The 23138-nt window shown below is 45.4% G+C and overlaps 1 protein-coding gene across 22 annotated transcripts in view; it reads left to right on the top strand.

The window, feature by feature from the left end:
• Positions 1-23138, top strand: part of DAB1 (DAB adaptor protein 1) — a 405747-nt gene that overhangs the window by 327735 nt on the left and 54874 nt on the right. For 10 of the 22 annotated variants that reach the window (XM_015072345.3, XM_053214133.1, XM_053214129.1 and 7 more), the window contains 5 exons: positions 8790-8921; positions 9528-9647; positions 10131-10169; positions 11715-11780; positions 18619-18678. In XM_015072345.3, the coding sequence (XP_014927831.1) occupies positions 8790-8921; positions 9528-9647; positions 10131-10169; positions 11715-11780; positions 18619-18678 (417 nt within the window). The remainder of the gene's footprint in view (positions 1-8789; positions 8922-9527; positions 9648-10130; positions 10170-11714; positions 11781-18618; positions 18679-23138) is intronic. The other 12 variants (XM_053214139.1, XM_053214135.1, XM_053214138.1 and 9 more) reach the window with 4 other exon arrangements.

Raw genomic sequence — 23138 nt, 5'->3', positions numbered from 1 at the left:
TATAGATGCTGTGTTGTTATAAAATTTAAAGAGGAATCGAAGAAGTGTCTGGAGCAGGGACACCTAGGTGGCTCAGTTGGTTAAGCATCCAACTTCAGCTCAGGTCATGATCTTGAAGTTCATGAGTTTGAGCCCCACGTCAGGCTCTGTGCTGAAAGCTCAGAGCCTGAAGCCTGCTTCAGATTCTGTGTCTTCCTCTCTTCTGCCCCTCCCTCACTCATGCTTTCTCTTTCTCTCAAAAATGAATAAACATTGGGGCACCTGGGTGGCTCCATCGGTTAAGCGTCTGACTTTGGCTCAGGTCATGATCTTGTGGTTTGTGGGTTCGAGCCCCACATTAGGCTCTGTGCTGGCAGCTTGGAGCCTGGAGCCTGCTTCGGATTCTTTGTCTCCCTCTCTCTCTGCCCCTCCCCCGCTCACACTCTGTCTCTGTTTCTCTCAAAAGTAAATAAAACGTTAAAAAAATTTTTTTGATGAATAAACATTAAAAAATAATAAAATTTTAAAAAGCGTCTGGAGCAAAACAGGACCTGACTACTTACTGCATACAGCCTCCTCATTTTAACAGCTAAGGAAGTAAAGTCTTAGTGAGGAAGACATCCCTAGAGGGAGTGGGTTGGAGTGGGGGGTTCAAGGAGAGAGTTGGATTCGGAGTCCTGCTGACAGATTCATTCAAGTTATTTATTAAGAATATGTACTGACAAACTCATAGAGACGGGAAGGAGAAGGTACCTTCCAGGGGCTGGGGGAAGAGAGGAGTGGGTTAGTATTTAATGGTACAGACTGTCAACTTGAGAAGATGGCAAAGTCTAGAGATAGGTGCTGGTGATGGCTGCAGACCAGTGTGAATGCACTTCATGCCACAAAACTGTACACTTAAAAATGGTTAAAATGGTAAACTTTAACAACAAAAAATATATATGTACTGCTTGCTTGCTCTATGTCAGGCACTGTATTTGATGCTCAGGATGAGATAAGGAAAAAATGGTATCGTTGGTGCCATCCTGGAGCTATTATGTGTATGTGTCCATATCCATAGTGACAAACTCAACAGCTGCCCCACGTGGAAAAGTCCAGCAAGCTAAGAAGACGTGTGGCATGGGAACCAGGTCCCTACTGGAAAGTCAGGGAAGACTTGAGAGGGGAACAGGCATCTCTGCTGAGATCTGAAGAAGGAGGAGTTGAGTGCCCTAGGTGGACAGAGTAGCCTGTGCAAAACCCTGAGGTGGGAGGGCAGCGCTTCCGAGAGTCTGAATAATGGCCGCCAGGGTTGTAGGAAGCAAGGGAGCCATGGCGAGACACCCCGGGGAGGTGGACAGAGGCCCTCGCAAAGATTTTGGTCTTTACCTGAAGAGCCTTTGGGCAGTCTTTGATGTATTTTACCTATGAGATAGCCTTGATCAGAGTTGCCAAGATTTTCTCTCAATCCCTTCATCTGTGGTGGGATGATCGTAGCAGAGGTTCTCAGAAGTGGATGGGTGGGGACTGAGGTTGCTGTTTTTATCCAGGCTGGAAATAGTAGCTGTGACCTGGGTCTGGTAGTGGAGATGGAGAGAAATGGAGAGAGTGAAAGACATCGGGGGGTGCACTTGACAAGATGCAGTTGTGGAGGCGGAGAGTGATGGAGGCTGAGTGGACTCCGGGACGAGTGTAGAAACCTATAGACGGCAGTGCACACATTATTCACTGAATCCAAATAAGAAAGAAGCATCTTATGTTCTTTCTTTAATACTTATCAATATTTTTGTAAGCTTATGTATTCATTTTGAGAGAGAGCGGGGGAGGAGCAGAGAGAGAGGGAGAGAGAAAATTCCGAGCAGGCTCCATGCTGACAGTGCAGAGCCTGACATGGGGCTCAATCCCACAAACAGTGAGATCATGACCTGACCCAAAGTCAGGAGTCAAATGCTCAACCGACTGAGCCACCCAGGCGCCCTTGTATACTTATTAATATTCTAATACTTATTTAACGCTTAGTATTTATGTAATTAACTGAAGTGTAATTTTTTACTTAGTATTAATACGCAAAAAGTCAGATTCTGAAAATCACTGGTAATTCCACCACTCAAGAGAGAGGTCTCATTAAGATTTTGTTGGGCATACTTCTAGATGCTTTATACATATATATGGGTATGCATGCTCTTTTTCCAAAAACAGGATCATATTGAACATACTATTTTGCAAGATGTTTTCTCTAATTCCACAGAATATCATGACTATGTTTCCATGCCGAAAATTCCTAACACTTCTCCAGATGATTTCCAGTTACCGCGTATTCTTTCATCATATATCACAATGCAATTTCTACAACCAGTTAGTGCTCAACCTTTCAAACATTCCTAATTTGTCACTATTTCTTATAGCACGGTGGGGAATAGCTTGTGTCCGAGCCTTTGCCCACACACACCTTACATTATTTACAGATAATTGAATCCCTGCAAGAAGAATCATGGGTCAAAGTTTATACATGTCTTTAAGGCTTTGAAATACACAGCCAGTCTACCCTCCAGAAAAGTTGCACCAAATCAAACTCCCACAAACAATAAAAGTAACCATAATGGCCAAAATCTACACAGCCCTTGCTACGTGTTTCACACTGTTCCAAGCCCTTTACCTATCCGTAAGTCATCTATCCTCCTAACAGGACCATGAGAGAGTTATTATTATTATCCCCAGTGAACACATAGAAAACTAGTAGCCAAAGAAAGTATATTTCCCCACACTTCTGTCAACACTAGGTATTTCCTTTTCTTTCTTTCTTTTTTTTTTTTTTCATTCTGGTGGGGAAAACATGACATTTCATTTATATCTGGTCTGTTTTATATGAATTAGTTTAATATTTCCAACAAACTTTCAGGTTCTTTATCATTCTGCATGTCGTACAAAAAGAGAAAATAAGTCTCAGAAAGTTAGAAAGAGGTGCCTGAAGCTACCCGTCTGGTAAATGATAATGCTTAGATTTGAATTGTGTTCTCTTTGGCTCCAGAGTCCATATTCTTCCCTTTGCTATCACAGTGCCCTTGCAGCTAGAGACTAAATGTTTGGAAATTGGGTTTTGTCCTTGAATTACACCTTCTAGAAGATTTCAGGGTGGGACCTCAAGGAAGACTTTACTCTGACCAGCTCCGCTGAGCATTTCATGATGGGGCGCCTGGGGGTGGTACAGAGGTTGCTTCCCAGCCTCGTTGGCACTGTGATGCAGCACACGCATCCAAAAATATGTTAGAAAAGAGAAAGGCCTTTATAATGAGCCTGGGCCTGCCTTTGTCTTGTGAGGTTTTAACTACTGTAATTGTCTGTGGTGTGAAGCAGTGTATTTTTCATGTATCTATTTTTATTCTGTGTCTATCTGCGTATCTGCTTTTCTGTTTTGTTTTTGTTAACTCACTTGAAGCCTGGTGTGTATTTTCCCTGTGACTGATATTGCCTCGAGAAAGCACACACTCCTGTACACACACACATACACACAAATAATATGAAGGCTAAATAGGGTAGAATTTATTCTTTAAAAAAAAAAAGCTAGTGGTAAAGTCTGAGTAGATGACTTTCCAATCCATACTGTATTTAATTGGTTGTATTGAACCGTACTACAAATTAAGTCTCCTCTGTAATTTATTCTGTCAGATGGTAACCCTCCAAACAATTTGATACTTCATTTAAACATTGGTAAATGGCTCATAGAAATGCTAAGGAAAAAAAAAAAAGATTTAATGATGATCAGATAAGAAACCTTCTGTTCACAGAACGAGTCTTGTGTGAAATGTCATGAATTAACCTGATTCAGTCATTCATCGAGCATTTATTGAGCAACTACCTCATGCAGTGCGTGTCTTCAGATGGCGTGGCTCTTCCTTCCTTCCTTCTGTAGCTCATCAAACGTTATTTAGCACTTACTGTTCAAAAGGAATAGTATTAGGAGCTGGGAGGAGACTGAGAAGAATTAGACACGGATCTTTCTCTCAACAAGCTAACAACCCCAAAGTAGAGAGAAAACAGGTGCACAGAGGTTTTGTTTTGTTTTGCTTTGTTTGTTGACTCCCCTGAGTCCTGGTGGGTATTTTTTCCTGTGAATGTTCGGTTCTTTCTGCCTAGACTGCCCTTTCCCATGATTTTCTGGGGACTTGCCCTTAGCCTTTGATTTTCAGTTCAAGGCCAGCTGCTTTGTCAAGTCTTCCTGACGCCCTTCCCCATCCCTGCTCTGAGCCAATGTAACACCCTATGCACACCTTTAATATAAGCTCATCTTATTATATCGTGGTCATTGGTTTCTTATCCTGCGTGTTTTTATGAGATTGCAAGGTCCTCAGGGAAGGGACTATGTTTTAAGAATCTAGATGGATGTAGGACTAAGCATGAGACCTGGAACATAACAGGTACTCAGTAAATACACATGGTATGAAGAAGTGGATGAATGGGTAAATGTGAAACAAAATGAAGCATCCTAGATAGAAGAACAAATACAAGGCACTGAGGTCTAGGGACAGGAATTACCACTGGGAAACGGAGGGAAATGGAGGGGTCAGGGAAGGTTCCCTGGATGAGCACGCTGTTGGAACTAGCCTGGGAGCATATGTATGATTTAGTTACATGGAGTCACTGAAGGATTGGTGATGGGGATGAAGAGGGTGATCGACAGGGAAAATGTGAACAGTGGCACACAGGCCCAGAAGTACAGAACCGAAGGTGGCAGGGATGGGCTCTTCAGACTATCTGTAGCCTGGCTCCCCTGAAGTTCAGTGATGGGAGGAAGATCAGACCAGACTGAGAAGTCTAATCTCTGGTCTATCCTTAGAATTCTTCAGTAACAACTTTCATCCGTAATACAACAGGGAGGGTTCTGAATGGGAGAAGAATAAAGTGGTAGCAGAGAAACAGGGTGTCGTTGAAGACTACTTTTAAAAGCAAATACCTGCTTAGATTTGGGGCGGTACCTCAATATCTAGACTAAGTTTTCCTAAGACAAACTGTTTCCCTAAGGAAATGTGGAAGAAGGAAGACCAGACTCTCCCTTTCCTCCCCGCTCCCTCGTCCTCTGGCCCAGTATTCCCTATGCCCTCCAGAACAACTTGTGATGCCCAGGACCTCCCCACAGAAACCCTCCTGGAATGAAACAATCTTTATTTCCCATGGCCAAGGGTCTCACCACATCTTTCCAGCCTGACTGCTCAGTGAACATCACAGATAGTCACAAGCTCATGAGAGTTTGCTTCCAGAACATGCTGTCTTGACCTTTTTCTTTGAGATCCTTATAGCAAACCAGCCTCTCTTCCAAACCTTCTGACTTATGACCCTCTCTGACCTCAGATACCTGCAAGAATCTGGAACAGCTTCAACTCTGCCTCCTTGGCCAACTCTCCCTCCTTGGCCAACTCTCCCCTTCCTCATCCAGGCTTTTCAGGGATCATGGTTTTGTTGTTGGACTGGGGAGGCAGGAGCCTAAGGAGTGGAGACCTCGATTCTACATGATCTTGCTTCCTCTTGTCAATGCTCCATTATCCTTCATAGGGAGAATGAGGGCTGCATTCAGGACTGGTCCCTCCAGAACTCTCTGTGACCCTGAGTCCTTTCATAAATGCAGCCAAACAATAGGATGTTCAAGGTTCCTTTGGCTTTGACTGTGCTCATAAAATCTCCTAGAAGACATGGAGCAGTTTTGAGCCTCAGTGAACAAGTATTTGCAAGATTCTTGCAGTTGCCACGATGAATGCAGTAATATGACCATAGGGATTATCAGAATTCTGATGTGTTTGTATCTCCAAGTTATCTGTGCTGTATCTGCACAGTTGAGGTTGGAGAAAGTGGAGACATATCCCCTCAATGATGCTTAGTTTCCAAATAAATGAGCCACTTTCACAGCAATCCTATTTAACATAACATAAAATTAACTGTGGGAAAAGATCATGTTACAGACATCTTTAGGCACTTCAGGCACGCACAGAGCTATACTTCGCGAGGCAATATTAGGTATCATCAGGCGTTAAAAATGTTTTGATTTTAAAACACTTAATGAGGATTCCCAGATAAATTAAAGCAACTCCATCTGCTGTCTTTCATAGTAGGTGATATTTTACCCTTGCACAGTCTTCTCCAAATCTAATTCCACCAGGAAGACTTCTAATCACAGTTTAATTTTAGAGCAATATTCCACTTGGCAATCAATAAGGTACTGTCGTCAAACTTTGATTTAATAGGAAACGTGGATAACATTCTCCACGTTATGCAGAGAGAAAAATACTTTGAGGAAAGGGGGAGAAAGAGAATGTCTTTGTCTTCCACTTTCCCCTGCTGCATACCATTCTAGTTCACAAAAGCCTATAAATCAATACACCCATGTTGTGTGAATATAAATCTCATCAATTTTACATCATTAACACTATGAAAAAGCTACCACTCTTTGAGCAATTTTCCTCCACTAGCTAAGCATGTCCACTTAATAAAACAAGAATAAATGGATTCTTGGTCTTCCACTAACAAACATTTCCTTCCCCGCCAACTTTATTTGGGTCAGAATTCACTAGAATTACACAGTTGTCTTGTGGCCAGTTAGGTGACTAGACAGTGACACCACCCACCAAACATGATGTGCAGCGGTCAGTGGACAACCTGGGCAAGGCACGACCAGAAGGGAGAGTCACAAGAGCAGTCAGAGAGGTTAATGAGTGATCAGAGTCTAGAAGGTCAAGGTGCAACAGCAAATTCTACTGCAGAAATGATTCATGAGGTCAGAAACCTAGAAAGATCGTAGCAGTGTGGGAATGGGTGTTTTGGAAGGCCAGGGCCAGTAGTCCGGAGCTAAGGTGATGACCATCATGAGACTAAATGTCCACTGACCTAAGAGATTGACCGTGTGGTTCAAGGTCCTAATGGCTAAAGGATCTTGGGTGATAGGACCAGACCTTCCAGAACATCTACTCCAGTGATTCCTACCATGTTCATGATTAAGTTCCCTTTGTGTTACATGTCTCCCTCCTTCCGTGGACTTGGTAACAGGGAAGATTTTGTCCAACCAAAAAAAAAGGGTATTTATAATCATTCACTTTCCTACTTGAATTATTCAAACCCATAAGTAAATGCCAAAGAGAATCTCCTCAGAGATGATTCTAAGGAGTACAACATAAACCTGATACATTTCGAAAAGAACTTGGCATTTTCATTTGCATGCACATGTGTAGTCTTAATTAAGAGTAGTTACAAATTTCTGCTTAGCTTTTTGAAATGTTGAAAACTGCTTAGGACTTCTTTTTATTACCTTTAATGATGCAAGTAGACCCAGGGCTTTGAGTTAGGAGCCATTGATCTGGTACAAACTTCTCATTGGATAGAAGAAGAAACAAAGGTCCAGAGAGGTGCAGGGAGTGCATTGTGCTCACAAAGTGGCCAGAATACAAGGCTCTTAATATGTAATTTAATGAAAAGGCCCCTTATAAGGACTTTAAGCACATCATATAATGCCCAGCTACCTGCGCAAGCCTTTACACAGAGTACTAAGTGTTGCTTTGAGTAGGTTTAATATAGGAAAATGGTCCTACAGATGGCCATCACCAATAGGATGGCAAGCATTATTTGTTGAAGCTTAGATAATAAAGGTGGGAAGATCAGCTTCAAAAGATTACCAAATTACTGATCAACTATCCTGATTTACTTGAGTTCAGGAACTATGGGTCAAACATAGCACAAGGTTCTAGGAAGACAGAGTTAAGGAAGATGGATCCTGTGAAGACAGACAAGGAGCCAGGTAAATATATCAGAGTAGGAAGGTCTGGAAAGCAAGAACCCAGGGAACTGTGTGTGAGGACTCCATTAGGAATTGCCGTATCAGTAGAGACCGAAGTTCTATGGAATTATTTCTGCAGAGGAGGAAAAGCAAGCCTCATTCAGGGAAGATTTCACAGAGGTGGTGCTATTCAAATGTCTTTTTTTTTTTACGTTTGTTTATTTATTTATTTTGAGAGAGACAGACATAGTGCGAGTGGGGGAGGGGCAGATTGCGAGCGAAAGCAAGAGAGAGAGAGAGAGAGAGAGAGAGGAAATCCCAAGCTGGCAGCATAGATCCCAGCCGGGGGCTCGAACCCACAAAACCATGACCTCATGACCTGAGCCAAAACCAAGAGTTGGACACTTAACCAACGGAGCCATCCAGGCGCCCCTCAAATGTCCTTTTGAAAGGGAATAGGAGGATTCAGGCAAATGGGTAGAAGAATGGGCATGGCAAACAGAGGGACCAGCCCAGGAAGAGCTTGAGAACTAACGGTATCTACCTCTAGCCCAGATGGTGACTCTGGACAAGATAGAAGAAGGTGTTTGTTCCCTGAGACACTCTGTCACCATCGGTCAAAAAAGGGTTGTAACCATACAAGTGCATAGTTCTGTGACACTGAACGGTACTCCCTGTACTTTTCCACCACGGCAAGCAGAGGCCCTGGGGATGGAAATGTATTAAATATCAAGCCGGAACTTCAGTGGGGCTGTGTCACAAAGAGAGCTGTCGCAGAAGCCTGCACCTTGAACTAGACTGACTGGCCCTGGCAAGCTTAATGGAAGCCACGGCCACAGACGCTCATTCAGCATATGAGCAGTCCTGTTTGTCTGCCTGGTCACAGCACTAAGACCATGGAGGAAAGCCTCCACCCCTCAAGGGCAGGCGCAGCTCTTTTTTCCTTCCATCTGGACCCAACAGCTTTTCCAAAGCCCTTCGGGCCTGTTCACACGTAGCTGAAACGCATCTCTTATTGATCAACAGCTCGAAGGGAAAGTCCCATGAAATATGTTCTTCCTTTTGTCTCTGATAGGCCCTTCAGCATCATCATGCTGTTCATGAAATTTCCTACATTGCAAAGGACATCACAGACCACCGGGCCTTTGGATACGTTTGTGGGAAGGAAGGGAATCACAGATTTGTCGCCATAAAAACAGCCCAGGCGGTGAGTATCCCCATCCAAGGAGGGCGCCTTTCCTGGTAGCTTTAGGGGACAGCGTGTGCAGTCACGCTGTTGGTGTTTGAAGGCCGCCTCTGATGTAAGACGGAGCGATGCTGATGCTCAGATAGCCTCGGAGCAAGGAAGCTTGCTCCAGCCCATCCGGTCGTGTTTCTCCCTAATGGGTATTTCGTAATGACTAATTATTTTCCTTTCTGATTAAGCTGGATGGAGGCACACTACACAAATAAGTTTCCTTGTGTTCATAGCCTCATTTAAAAAGAAAATAAGAGAAAACAAATAGCTGTTTTGCATAAGGCCTACCCTAATTTTATTGTATTTAGAATTACTAATAAATAAAAGCAGTGCCTTTTATGCTTATGATTATTATGAATTTGCAAATATAATTAGTCGAAGAAATGAACTTTAGCCTAGATGCAATTTGCTAAACCAATATAAACAAGGTAGAATTAATTAAAGACGGAATGCTCTCAGTTTAATAGGAAAAGGAAGGGCTGCGGGTTGTACCAGGCAAAGGCAAAAGTGGGCCGGGCTGCTTCTGCCTTTATACCATTCCCTTATTAATGCGCTTCATCCCACCTTCTACTCCAGGCTGAACCTGTTATTCTGGACTTGAGAGATCTCTTTCAACTGATTTACGAATTGAAGCAACGAGAAGAATTGGAAAAAAAGGCACAAAAGGATAAGCAGTGTGAACAAGCTGTGTATCAGGTATACCTGTGAATTTACCCGAGTACCAGGGAAGACTAGGACTTCAAATAAACAGATGTGAAAACTGACAGTCAGGTCCTGTCCTCCCGCTGCCAAGTAGAAATAAACAAAGATGAAAGGTTCCCGTGTAAATTTCAGGCACCAAGCGCAAGCCATTAGAGATGATCTTTTATTCTCTGAAATCCTGAACATGTGAGAGAAAGTGAAATCTTGAATCCCGAGGAAGATTTCTGGGCAGGAGAACAGAAAAAATGCAATTGCTTTTGCTGTTGTTGATAGTGGGCGTGGGGGTGGGGGTGGCTGCAAGAGTTTTCTTTTCCTTTTTTTTTTTTTTTTTCCTGTGTGTTTTCTCCCTAAAATGAGCCAGCAGCCTGTCCTACCCAGAGCTGGTTTCTGTACTGTCCTGTGATTTCTGAACACAGTCTCACACCTCTTCCTTTATATCTTCTGCTTTTCAACCTCCCTTCACTCGCTCTGCTGTAGACAATTTTGGAAGAGGATGTTGAAGATCCTGTATACCAGGTAATTTCTGAAACCCATCGGGGTTTTAGGGTCAGGAATGGCGAGGCCTGTGCTACAGACACTTTGTCAGAGCCCTGAAGAATCCCCTGACGGCAGAGCCTGGAGAAGGGACCGAGATTATTTCCAAGGGTGCGGGCTGCCAGCCTCTCCAGGAGTGAATTTCCATAAAAAATGAACAGAAATTTGGCTGGCATCCATAACATGGGATCTTGAGATAGGTTTCCTCCTTCCTGCCCCTGCCCCAGCCCCCTCCACTATCTGTAAAAGTTTGATTCTCAGAACTGGATGTTTTCAGGAGTCTCTTGTATATTCCAAGTTCGTGTGGAGGCTTCTCTGAGTTAGGAACCGGGGATGGGGAGTGAGTTTGGGTGACATTTGAGTGCAAGCCCAAAGGGCAGTCTGTAAGCTTTGGGAAGGCTATGGGGAGAGATCTCTCTGGCCCCTCTGATTGTCTGGATCGTGCCATAGGGGCTGTTGGGAGGAGAGTAAGGGAGATCCTAGAGATGTCCCAGGTAGTAACTACCCTTGGACTCTCAAGCTCGCAGCCCAGGTGTGGCTAGAGAGATGGCTTCTCTTGGATCCAAGTGTGTGCTGTGTACAAACAGATGCAGAGAAAAGGGAAGAGGATGCCTCCCACCACCAACCCCAGCCCGCTCATACTTACTCCCAAGGAGAGAAAAGAGTGAGAAAATGAACTTGCAGGACATAAAAGAAAACCTGAAACTGATGAGTTATATGTGTGTGTGTGCCACACATATCTGTTTCCACACAGAAAGCTGGTACAGCTATGACAAAAATAAAACCATATGGATAAAATGAGTAATATAATATGAGTAACACAAAGTAGAGGTTTCTAGCATATGTGACCAAAAAAAGCCAAAGATACGCCTAACGGCATGCCCTGGCTATAGAATGCTGAGGGCGAGGATTTGTCGAGAATGTGAGCTCTGCCCTGGGCAACTGGCTCACAGGGAATGAAGAATATTGCCCTATTGGGAATGGCTCAGTCCTTTAAAGTCTGAAACGTGCACAGGGGAAAAGAAATTGAGTTTCAGTATTTAAAACTAAGAATGTAAAATAAGGTGCTATTTATGGGATGCGGAGGTTTGGGGTTTCTGAGCACTTCAAAGCTGAGTTAGGAGCTTTAGGGAAGCAAAGGGGGGCAGCAGATGTCACCCAGATTATGAAGTTGGGATCCCAGATGTTCCCAGGAGATGTCATTCCCACTCAGCAATGAAGCACTTGCAGACCTTACTGAGATAAAATGCCATTGAATGAAGAAGTTACATCTCCCCAAAGATGTGCAGGGGCCCATGCAATCACTCCTGTACCACTGACCATCAGACCCTTGCCGTTTTTGTAAGAAAAGGCAGAGGTGTGCAAGGCACCCGTAATGTTTCCGTAATCCACTTGTCTCTTGAGGGTATTTTCTGTTGTGACTGTTTCTTTAATGCTCACTGAGATTTGTATCCTGAATTCCAAATGCCTTTTTTTTCCTCTCTCGCCTTCCCCTCTGACCTTTCCTCTCTGGCCGCTCCGTAATAGTACATTGTGTTTGAGGCTGGACACGAGCCAATCCGTGATCCCGAAACGGAAGAAAACATTTATCAGGTATAAAATCGCTTCTCTCTCTTACCATTGCACCGATACCAGTAAATGCTCTGAAGGGTCTGCAGAACCGAGGGCGCTCCCTTCTCATGGTCACATAGCTCTTTCTGTCATTCAGGCTCATGGAAGACAACTTCATGTGGTTGGCGTTTACCAACTGACCAGAAGTTTTCACACCTTGCTGTGGAAATGCTTAATGGCCAGTTGAGTGCGTTGTTTTAATTGTTAATGGATCTTAACTATGTTCAATTGACTCAAGAATCAGACATTCCATTTTAGTAAAGTAACCCATTGGAGGGTTGTTGTCCATGATACAGAAGGGTCCTTCGCTTCTCAAAAGAATGTGTTCATCACATTTCTTTTAAAAGCACTACTGAAAATGAAGGACAAACTCTAAAGCAAACACCTTCGGAACACAGCACTGGAAATATTAACTGAATAAAAGAAAGTACAGCTCCAAGTTTCACCCCTCCTGAAGGGAAGGTAAATTAATATTCTTCAGTGTCTGCTTCTGTGAAAAACTCCACACACACATTTTGACTCACTCCATTCTCACGCACATGCTATAAAGTAGGTATTTAATCCCACTTTTATGAGGGGGAACTGAGGCCCAGAGAAGCTGAGTAACTTCCCGGGGGCTGTACAGCCATTTAGAGCAGCGATCAGACCCCACGTGAGTGAAGGTACAACTCACCGGACCTCCCCCTTGCTTGCCTATCAGAGTTAGAGAAACTGCACCATAGCCACACATCAGATAAATATGACAGCATCCAATTTGTCACTAATTAGAAATTCAGCCTTAATTTGAAATATAAACATCATGGAAGAAGGGGAAAAAATTTAATGTATTTAATAAGTGATTTTAATTTCCTTAACTCACTCAGTTATGTGGTCTGCTATTCTGCCTTGGGCACGCATTACTTATGTAATGAAAGTCAAATAGATTTCCAGTTTCCGTCAAATGCACAGAATTGTAAATGACCAAAGTATAACATCAGCTCTACCAGTAGCTCAGTGTAAACCAGGCCCATGGAGTGATCATCGTCTTTCTCTCCCCTGGATCGGTCTAGATTGGATGCAAGTGTAAGGTTGTGCTCTGAAGTCTTGTTTAAAGTCAGCGCTCACACAGTTTCTGTCTTTAAATGGAAAACTTACATTTTTGTTCTCAGATTTTATTTTGATGGATTGATTTTTAATGTTTATTCACTTCTTGAGAGACAGAGACAGAGTGTGAGCAGGCAGGGGCAGAGAGAGAGGGAGACACAGAATCTGAAACAGGCTTCAGGCTCTGAGCTGTCAGCACAGAGCCCAACGCGGGGCTCGAACTCACGGACCATGAGATCATGACCTGAGCCGAAGTTGGATGCCCAACCGACTGAGCCGCCCTGGCCCCCCTCAGATTTTAAATTATTACAACCTTGCGATGTCTGAATATGAGGCCAAAAGAAACCATTAACCAGTCATCCCCTGAAGAAAAAGCACCTTGTAAGACAAAATGAGGCTTTTCAGTGCAAAGTTTCTGAATCCCAGCCAAGCCGTAGTTAGTGGCACCTGCGGGCCCCCATGGGGGACGGCTGGGGGTGTGGGACATCCTGTGTGTGGGAAGAACTGGTTTAGGTGAGCAGAGAACTGGGTTCCAGTTCTGGCTGTGTCACCAACTATCTTTGGCTGAGTGGTAGTGTGCAAGACACTTGCCCTCTATGAGCCTCAGTTTCCCCAGTGGTAAGATAGGGGACTAGTTTCCCTGTAACTCACACATTGGCATGAGAATGAAGCAAGTTCGTGTGAAGGATATAGAGAAGAGGCTTCATCCTGAGTCACACAGTGTGTGGATTCAGAATCCTAGTCCAAGTACCAACTCAAGTTCTTTTCCTTCTCTGAGCCTCAGTTTACTCACCTGTAAACTGAGCGACTAAGACTGAAGAGTCTCTTAGGCGAGGTCCTTTGCTGCCTTTTGCAGCTAGTGCCTATCAGAGGACAGCGATTCTTTAGAGAAACATGTTCGCTTGCTTTACAGGGCAACAAGACTCTTAGAAATTGGGGGGGGGGGCGGGGAGGGGAGAGGGGTAACATTTATTGAGGGCTCCATGAATGGGGTTTACATGCAATATCTTATCTCTCACAACAAGACCGTGTGGCTTGAACCCTCATTCCCACCTTACAGATGGAACCCTGAGGCTCACACAGATAAGATGTCTTGCCCAAGGTCACAGAGCTCCAAGAGGCAGAACTCCCACTCCCAGCCAAGTCTCTCTGACCCCGGTAAATGCATGAATCCCCAGGCTCTTCTCAGCCGGAATATCCTGATGCAGAGTTTCACGATTAGATTCTGCGTAGGCTCCAAGTCACTATCTAAAAATCACACTTGTTTTAACAGTTGTGACCTCCGGATCTTTCCGGCTGTCCATCATTAGCAGGAAGGTACCGTTTAAGGAAATGAATATTTTATCACCCTCTCTTGTCCTCTCTTGCTTTGCCAGTCAGCTGGGCCTCAATTTGCTCAACACAAGATAAGCTCTTGGGCCCAAAGATAAAGCTGAGCTTTTAAGGAGCTGTGATTAGGGAGCCGCACTCTTCTTTGTGTTTTGAGGGCCTCTGATTATTCCACAGCTATTCATCCTGAGGAGACTACAGTATCTCCAAGTCTTCAGCTTGGCCCAGGGTAGTCTCAGATTTTAATCCCATCCCCTGCTTTCCAGAATGAGGAATGAGGCAGACAGACCTGGGGCCTAATCCTTTAGCCGTTTTGTGGCCTTGGATCAAGTGCTAACTTCTGTATCCCGATCTCCCAGTCTATAAAATTAGGAATGCTGCATTATCTGCCTCTAGAAGTGATGTGAAGGTGTAAAGCTCTTGGTACGTAGTAGGTTCTGTGTAAATGGTAGTTCCTCTACTTCCTGAGAACTTTGTCAGTATCAGATGCTGTTCACGAGGTCTTATGATGTTATATTAAGTGAAGCAGAACATGACTTGGTCGCCTCATCTTGTCAGAGAGCCTAGTGGAAAGTTGCAGCCTCACCTGACTTTGCTATTTATAACTCCGTCATGAGGGAGGGAGAGACTCTTGAGTAAATGGAACCTCTCTTTGAGGATCAGTAATCTCATTTTCCAAACCGGATTAATAATAGTAATTGTGTTTCTTTTTGCGCGCATCAGAAAAAGTTATCAGTCATCTTTCTAAAGCAACACAGAACCTTGCAGTACAAGGGTGTTTTACACCTCACCTGATTTTGACCCTTGCAGTAACTCAGTAAGATAAGCACAGCTATGATGGCTATCGTTTTAAATGGAAGAAAATCAAGTCCTCCAGTTTGAGTGCTGTGCCCAAGGCCAGAGCCTCAGCTGTAAACCTGGTAATTCTTTAGTACGTTAACGTTAACACACGGGCGAGATTGCGGCTTTCCACACAGACATTCTCTGAGTCCTTTGGTTTGAAAATCATTTTTAATCGCCCGTGAGGTGTCAAGTATTGTTATTTTAAAATGATAACTCTCTGCTCCAATGTCACTCAACCCTGAAACTGCCTCTCTAACACTATTAGTATGTCACTGAGCTAAAATGTCTTCTGTACATATAGTGCTTAATGTATAGCTTTTATAGTAGTTTGACATCTATTAACTCCTTTGTTCAAGAAGCAATTGTGTATGGAGCACCTAGTGTGTGCCAGGCACACGGGGATGTGATAGACCACAGCGTGGTCCCCACCCTCAACGCGTGTCTAGGCACCCTCTGGCTTGCCCACCACAGCTACATGAGAAAACAGAGGCTCAGAGGACAGAGGGGCCCTCTGAGGACTCACAGCCTGTGGCGGAGCCAGGATTAGGAACCAGATCTCCCGCTTCCTGGGCCGCCTGGGTGGCTCGGTCGGTTAAGCGTCCAACTTCGGCTCAGGTCATGATCTCGAGGTCCGTGAGTTTGAGCCCTGTGTCGGGCTCTGTGCTGACAGCTCAGAGCCTGGAGCCTGTTTCAGATTCTGTGTCTCCCTCTCTCTCTGCTCCTCCCCTGTTCATGCTCTGTCTCAAAAATAAATACACGTTAAAAAAAATTTTTAAACAGATCTCCCGCTTCCTTTTGGTTGAGAACTGCCATCACTCTACACCGCCATATTACTGAAATGGTCTGCGGGCAGAGTGGACCAGCCAGGCAGGGGTGAGAACCAGCACACGAGGCACGTTCTGGTCTTTGTCCCTTAAACACTTCTGCCCTTAGCACATACATGGTAAATGTTCAGTGCTTAAACATTTCCTGTGTAACCAGTATTTACGGGATGAGGAACAGGTTAGCAAAATACCTGCCCTGCACCGCACAAGCTCACGGGCAGCTGCAGTGTGGGTTGATAGCTCCTATATAAGATAAAGCACTTTTGACCCTCGTGTGAGTAACCCAATTACTTTCTCAACTCCTCCCAGTAAAACAAGGAGCTCCATTCATTCGGGGGCCTTATCCAGCTTGTTTGCCATCACTGTCCCTGGCAAACCACAAAGCCTGGTACATAGTAGGTTCTTGGCCACTTTTATTTTTTAGTGGAAGAATGTACCAGAGCTTACAAGAGTCCAGAGGAAGGCTCCGACCAGGTAGAGAGCCAGGAAAGGCTCCCAAGAATGTATCCTGCCCGACATAAATCTTTAAGGACAAACAGGCAGAGTGATATGTCACCCATGGGAGAACCAAGTAGCAAAGCTTTTTCAATTATGCACGGTTTGGGTTTATCCATCCTGCCACTTCTCCTCCATTGGCAGGGATAATTGAGAGTCAGCTGCGGTTCAACTTGCTAAGTGCCCATAGTGAGCAGTGAATTACGAGGAACAGAAATGCTGTTCGTGTTGCTCAGGAAAGGGTGAGCCAGTAAAAATACAAGTGCGGGCTGGTAATTTATTGGCCCTTGTTAACAAGGACTCCGTAGGCATTCTTAGAGGATTCCTTTTAGAGGGAGCTGAGTTATCGGGAGCAAAGAAATTACATTCGTCATTGGCTACCTGCAAACTAGGGTTTGCGAGAGCAGCTCAGGAAGCGCATCTTTCTGCATGGTCCGTGCTCCGCCATGGACCTCCCGTTCTCTGCAGGAACGTGCACAACCTTCTGCAAGTGTAGAATGTGATGTCAGAGAAAAGGGTGCAATCAAAAACAGCTAGGGAATGGTGGGACCAGGGGTGAGGTGCAACTGTCTATACCGCGTAGTAGTTAAAATGCGAACTGCCAGAACTCCAGCTCTAGCCCCCCCCCCCCCCCCCCCCCCGCAGGATGCTCTCTGGGCTTCATTTTCCTCCTCTGCAACATTGTGACAGTTGTCATCCTTGCCCAACTGACTTGTCTTGAGGACTGCGTGCAAATACATGTAAACACTCAGAACAGTGGCTGGCACCTAGGAAGTGCCCTGTCAATGTCAGTTTGGGCTGTTAGTAATAAATGTTTTGTTCGGTAGCCAGAAAGAGCTGGGTTTGAATCTCACCACTTAACTAGCTTTAAAGCTTTGGAAGAGTCTCCCTGACATCTCTGAGCCTCAGTTTTTCACCACCTAAAGTGAAGATTCTAATACCGAGCTCTTAGGATTATTAGAAGGATTTTAAGCTAAGTTGATGAGCATGGAAATAGCACAGGGTCTCGAGGAATGAGCCCAAATTCTTCCTTCTTGTTAATGGTATAGGTAGCTGGTCCAAGCCTAAAAGACACTTTTTCTTTTCCTTCACTGTTCCCCACATTTCTTATGAAACATTTACACAGCAGACATCTACCAGATGCCTACTGAGCGTTGGGCACTGTGCCTGCTCTTAAAGAGCTCCCAGTCTGGTGAAAAGAAACACAGATTAGCAGACAGAAGACCACTGCAGGCTGATGCCTCCGATGGGGGTAGGAGCTACACTGTGCTAGTTTCTGGGAAGCACACATGATTGCTCTCGATCCGGAATGTTTCAGTGTAACACCCTGACTGGCCCATTAGAAAAGTGTTCAACCTATCTACTGTTGTTAGTATTATAAAGTACGTGCTGATCCTTATTTATATGATGTGTCAGCAGTAAAAGAAGCTCTCATTCTAACACTTCACACTATCACAGCTCCTAATCATCTGTATTTACTGTCTACTTTCTTGTTGGATTCCCACAGTAACCCAAATCAGAAGCAGAGCCAGTAACACCCATTTTAGGATTGTGACGCTCCCAGGGGCTATGGCCTGTTCAGGGTGTGACAGTTACCAAGTGGCCCGATAAGACCAGATGGAGGAGTACGAGGAGAGAGGGAGGAAAGAAAATACAGATACATATTAAAAAACAATTGGAATTTTCTCGACTCTTGTCTTGCGCTTTCCCTGCCATTAACGGTCCCTTTTCTTGGAAGACACTTTGGGTAAATATCAGACGGCTTGTCCATGATCCCAGCAGAAGCCGTTCTTTATGCTGAGACCTTGATGTTTGCTATATTGTAAATAACCTGACTCTCAGCTTAAACTCAGCTGCAAACTAATTTTAATCACTTGGGACAAGTCAGAGCACCTCTCTGAGGCTCATTTCTGTCTTTGGCGAAATGAGGATTATTTTTTCCACCACATGACCTCTGAGGTCCCTGCAGCCTCCTGTCCTGTGATTCCGTGAGGAGCCCGATGGCAGAGACACCCTGCACTCATTTAAGTGACTCACACACTCCTCCCTCATCCAGCTTTCCTCAGGGAAGGAGCCTGGCCTCCTGCTTCTACACTTGTGGAAGCCCCTTTGATTTGGGACCCTCGGGCCTCAGGGGCCATTCTCACACACACTCAAGCCAGCTTGAAGTTGAAGCGTGATGGCTTTGTTCTCCGAAAGTTGAGTATCAAAGTGTTTTGACTGAATCAAATTTGATTTTTCCATAGGTTCCCACCAGCCAAAAGAAGGAAGGTGTTTATGATGTGCCAAAAAGTCAACCTGTAAGTGTAAGTAAATCTTCTCTCTTCTGCCAGGCTCCCGTGACCTGCACTCCTACGCGGCTGTGTCTACAGCTTGAGGAAGGGAGCCCCTCTTCTGGATAGGCGTTATAACTTAGAGAGCTTTGCCAGGGCCTGCATGGCACGGACTCCTCAGTGAGTCAGAGGGAAGGGGGCAGAAGGCGGAAATGGTGAGGCTGAGGAAGGGTTGCCAACCTGGACCGAGGTCTGGCCCCCCGCGTGGCGGTGAGTTGAACTGCACAAACCACTATGTCCAGGGGTCTCAAGGTCTGAGTTGTTCCATGACAAAAGTCTCCGGCCAAAGACTTAATTATACCTGATCAAATAGGGGGCAGTGTCTCGATCCTGGGAAGAGTTGCCCATCCGATTTAAAAGTGGTTGACAGGTCTCAGAGGGATCATAGAAGAGCCAGCCAGGGCCCTTAGAGTGTCTAAGGGTCCAGCCAGTGGACAGACCACCAAGAAAAAGGCCACGCGTAGTGGGCTTGCAAAGAACCCGGCAGGTCCACTACATCTGGACCCCATCAGCCAGTGGGACTCCTGGAAATGGAAAATATCAAGCTGTGTGACACTGCCACAAGCCAGTGCTAGGCCAGGCCCAGATTTCGGCCCCCCATCCAGTCGGCGTGCAGAAGGCAGCCTCTGTACGTGATTCAGGAGCACTGGGGAACTCTTGCCCAAGGGGACATTGGACTTCACCGCGGCCTGTGTAAACAGAACTAGGATGTTTAGTCACCGCTGATCTCATTCAGCTCAGTGATGGGTACAAAGAGCACAGGCTTTGAAAACAGACCCCCAGGAACTCCAGCTCTGACCCTAACAGGACTGTTGTGAGGCTGGATGACTCTCTGGGCTGTTGTTATTGGTCCTGGACCCCACCCTGTGAGAGACACAAAGACACCCCCGCATTTTTCAAGGTCAGATTGATAGGGCAGTTTGAAACCCCATTCCCAGGGCAGCAACTGAAGGACCTAGAAATGCTTGGCCTGGAGAAAAGGAACCATAAATGTAGAGATGGGAGTCCCCAGGGCTACCGGTTGGAAGAGGGCTTACACTGTTCTGTCTTGGCCAGCCCAAAGTGACAGTGACCTTCCTGAGCAGTGGTCAGAGCTGTTAAGAGTTAGAACAGCTGGCACCTAGGGGAGTGAGCTCCCCATCACTGGAGCTGGTGCAAGCAGAGCCTAAAAGGCCCCCTGTCAGAAAAACTATAGGAGGATTCAAATGTGGAATGGGCAGAGGGGAAAGAGGAGCTCCTGTTGTCCCTTTCAAACCTGACCTTCTGTCCTGAGTTGAGAGTCTTTCTGGCTCATTCTTACCCTCCTCTGCCCCTGTTGTCTTTTCACCTGGTGAAATTTCTTCCTTTTCCTATCAGCGTCCATTCCTCTTCCCAATATCCTGCATCCACCAGACCCCACCTAAATCCTGCTCCCGAAAGCCAACGCATGTTAGGTTTCATGAGACAGCATATTTGACTGGGGTCCTCAAAAACTTGAGTCTACGAGGTAGTTGAGAACGTGAAGTGGAGTGTCGCTCAGAGAAAAAGCCGTTTTTCTCCTTGAGGCCTTTGCATTTGTCAAGCCTTCTTGTCATGGAGACACTGGTCCGTTCGTGTTTCCGTTTGGTTCAGCTCCCATCACACAGCTCCCTACAATTCAATTTGTGCCCAAATTGCTTCGCTTGCCCCTAACAGGTTTAGATACGTGAGGAAACATGCTCCATTTGCCGCCTTGGTTTTCGTGAATTTATTAACCAGTCTGGCCACACCATCTCCATGCTTAATAGCTGAAAAAAAAAAAAAAAACCCAACCAAACAAAAAAAGCCCAAGCTCCTTAGCCTGACATACAGGGCACTCAGATGCCAGCCTCAGCCCAGATCTCTGGTCTACCTCCCCCTGGTCCAGCTCTACTGAATTCTGCAAGCTTCTGAAGGAGCCACATCCTCCCCTAATAGCCCAGCTTAGCTTCAGGCTATGGGGACTCAGGGAGACTTTGTGGTCTTCTGCTAAGTGTGAGCAGATCACCCCTACCTCTGTGCCCCACTCCCTATCATTCCTCTGTTAACAGCTCTTAGCACACAGCATCCCAACTCTTCTCCTGGCTCCTTACTTCCAGGAACTTCCTGAGGTCCTTGGATTACCAGAAGCAAGCCCAGGGTCTGGCATGTAAAAGGCAGGGATGACACAGCCGCTCAAGGGGTGTTTCATAAATATACACATGACTCTGCCTGTAGAAAGAATTGAAAATCCTTACACTTTCTTTTAAAGGGAATTTCCTGGTTATCTGACTCTGAAATAGGCATTAAGTAAACATGCTCAGGTTTTGCTTGGGAAATATCTGGGCTGCCTGAACGGCCAGCAGTAGCTTCCAACCCTCTGTTCGCATAGAGTCCTAGAAGCATTTGTGCTTTTCCGTGAACAATTTCAACATTTCTAAAAGCCAGAGACAGGTAGCAAGTCAAAAGTATCAACTCTAGTGGAGGGGCAGATGCTTGCGTTTGGTATGTCAACTCCTGTTCTTACCACCTGTAGGACTTCTGATAAGTTCCCTTGTTTCTCTACACCTCCCTGCTCTCATCTATCAAAGGAGTTACTAAACCCAATTTACTGAATGATTTTGAGGAGAAAACAGCATGTGTATTGGAAACTTGATCCCACTTGCCTAAACTTCCCAGAGGTACTTTAAATATCCCACAGCCCACGTCCCTCACTGTTCTGGGACCTTCCTGTTCTCCAGGCTGGCCCCTGTAGACCTGCCTCCCTGATGAGTGCATATTCCCTGGGATACCTCTGTGCCCTGAAAATCTCTGCTGTGATCTCGATGTTTGCTCCCTCACCACCTGCTCCTTAACCAGAAAGACAAATAAACCAAAGACAGCCAAGTCAGTGCATATTAAGCAGCTTCAAGCCAGTTTGACAGCTTCTACAAGTTTCCCACAAGAAGGGAAACTGTCCAGTGGCCTGTTACTCTAGGAACCACCGGTTTCTTCTTCTTTGGGTCCAGAGCCCAGTCTGCCCAGAGCCCAGTTAGAGACTCAGCTTGGGGCTGTCACTGGGGAAGATCACACATCAGCCCCAGAAGAAGTGGCCTGATCTTCAGCATCAGACTTGGGTATGCTCTCATCCTGGCCACCCGCTAAGGGTCCTTGAGCATCTTTTTCCATCTCTAAACCCCAGTGTCGTAACCTGCAAAGAGAAAGGAATGCCTGCCTTGTAGCTTTGTTTGGAGGACTAAAGGAGACATTTATGTAAAACCTTAACAGGGGATATGGATTAGATTAAACGAGAACATTACCGTCGGTTGTCGGCACGAGCAATCCACCAGCCAGCAGTTCACACTGAGGCGGGGATTGCAAGTATGCTAGGTAATCGCACACCTCCTCTAGGAAGCCTTTTTTTTAACCCCAGAGTAAACAGCTCCCCCGGGAGACCTCTGTGCTTCTCTGTGCAATGATCACAATGCACTGTTACCTTTTCTTAATGAATCCATGTGAGCCATTGGACTTTGAGTTTCTTAAAGGCCTTGGCTTCGGTGTTAATGGTACCTGCCTTAGAGTTTTTTGTGTTAAGGACTAAGTGAGCTGAAGAATATGAATCAACACAGTGCTTGGTGCAGAGTAGGGATTCAACAGCTGTGAGCTGTTACTGTTCTGCTCTGTGAGCTCCTTGAGGTCAGGAATCGCTTTTAATCATCACTCTTTCTACAGTAACTCCTCTGAGGATTTCTGCTCCCTTTGAGCTTTTGATGGTACACTCTTTCCCCGTGGGTGGCGGGAATCTCATGTGCCCAAGTAAATTTTTATAGGCCTTGAAGCCAGGGGGATCCTTGATTGCAGCTCTAAAACCTCTGTCCTGGAGTCTCAGTCCCCTGGACTAGGGTGGCTCACTGTCACCCTACATGGCCAGAGGTGTCCTCATCAAGGTGTCACGTTTGGTGCATTGGGTTCTAAAGTTTGAGAAGTCATGGCATTTCTTCTGGGTCTTGCCCACCCCAGTGCATCACGTGATGGGACACAGTTTTGTCTCCATCAGTTGGGCTGTTGGTCCAGACAGAGAGCCGGTTCTCTGTCTTCAGTCTCCTCTCTGACATCATGCATCCACACCCTGGTTTACACCACCAGGCACCGTAGCCTTGGGGAGCCAAGCTCTACCAGCCCCTTTCTTGTTCCCTTTTGCACAAATAATGTGTTAGGATGCTTTGTTTGTCCTAATCCGGACCTATAATGTTACCTTCCTGTAACAGATTTGTTCTTAGGGTCATACTACACTCCCCTCCACTCTTACCTAGGACTCTGAGACAAGATAAGGATTAATCCCATTCGCTCCCAGAAATATACATTTCCTCTCTTCCTAGTCAAGGCAGCTAGAAGATTTGTACAGAGGCTTTATTTTCATGCCAGGGTCTCCAAACTCCGATAGAATTGATGCTTGCTGGTAGGGAATATTAGCCGAC

The sequence above is a fragment of the Acinonyx jubatus genome, chromosome C1 (assembly GCF_027475565.1).
Source record: "Acinonyx jubatus isolate Ajub_Pintada_27869175 chromosome C1, VMU_Ajub_asm_v1.0, whole genome shotgun sequence".
NCBI classification, from domain to species: Eukaryota; Metazoa; Chordata; class Mammalia; order Carnivora; family Felidae; genus Acinonyx; species Acinonyx jubatus.
This window is presented reverse-complemented; position numbering and strand designations above follow the sequence as displayed.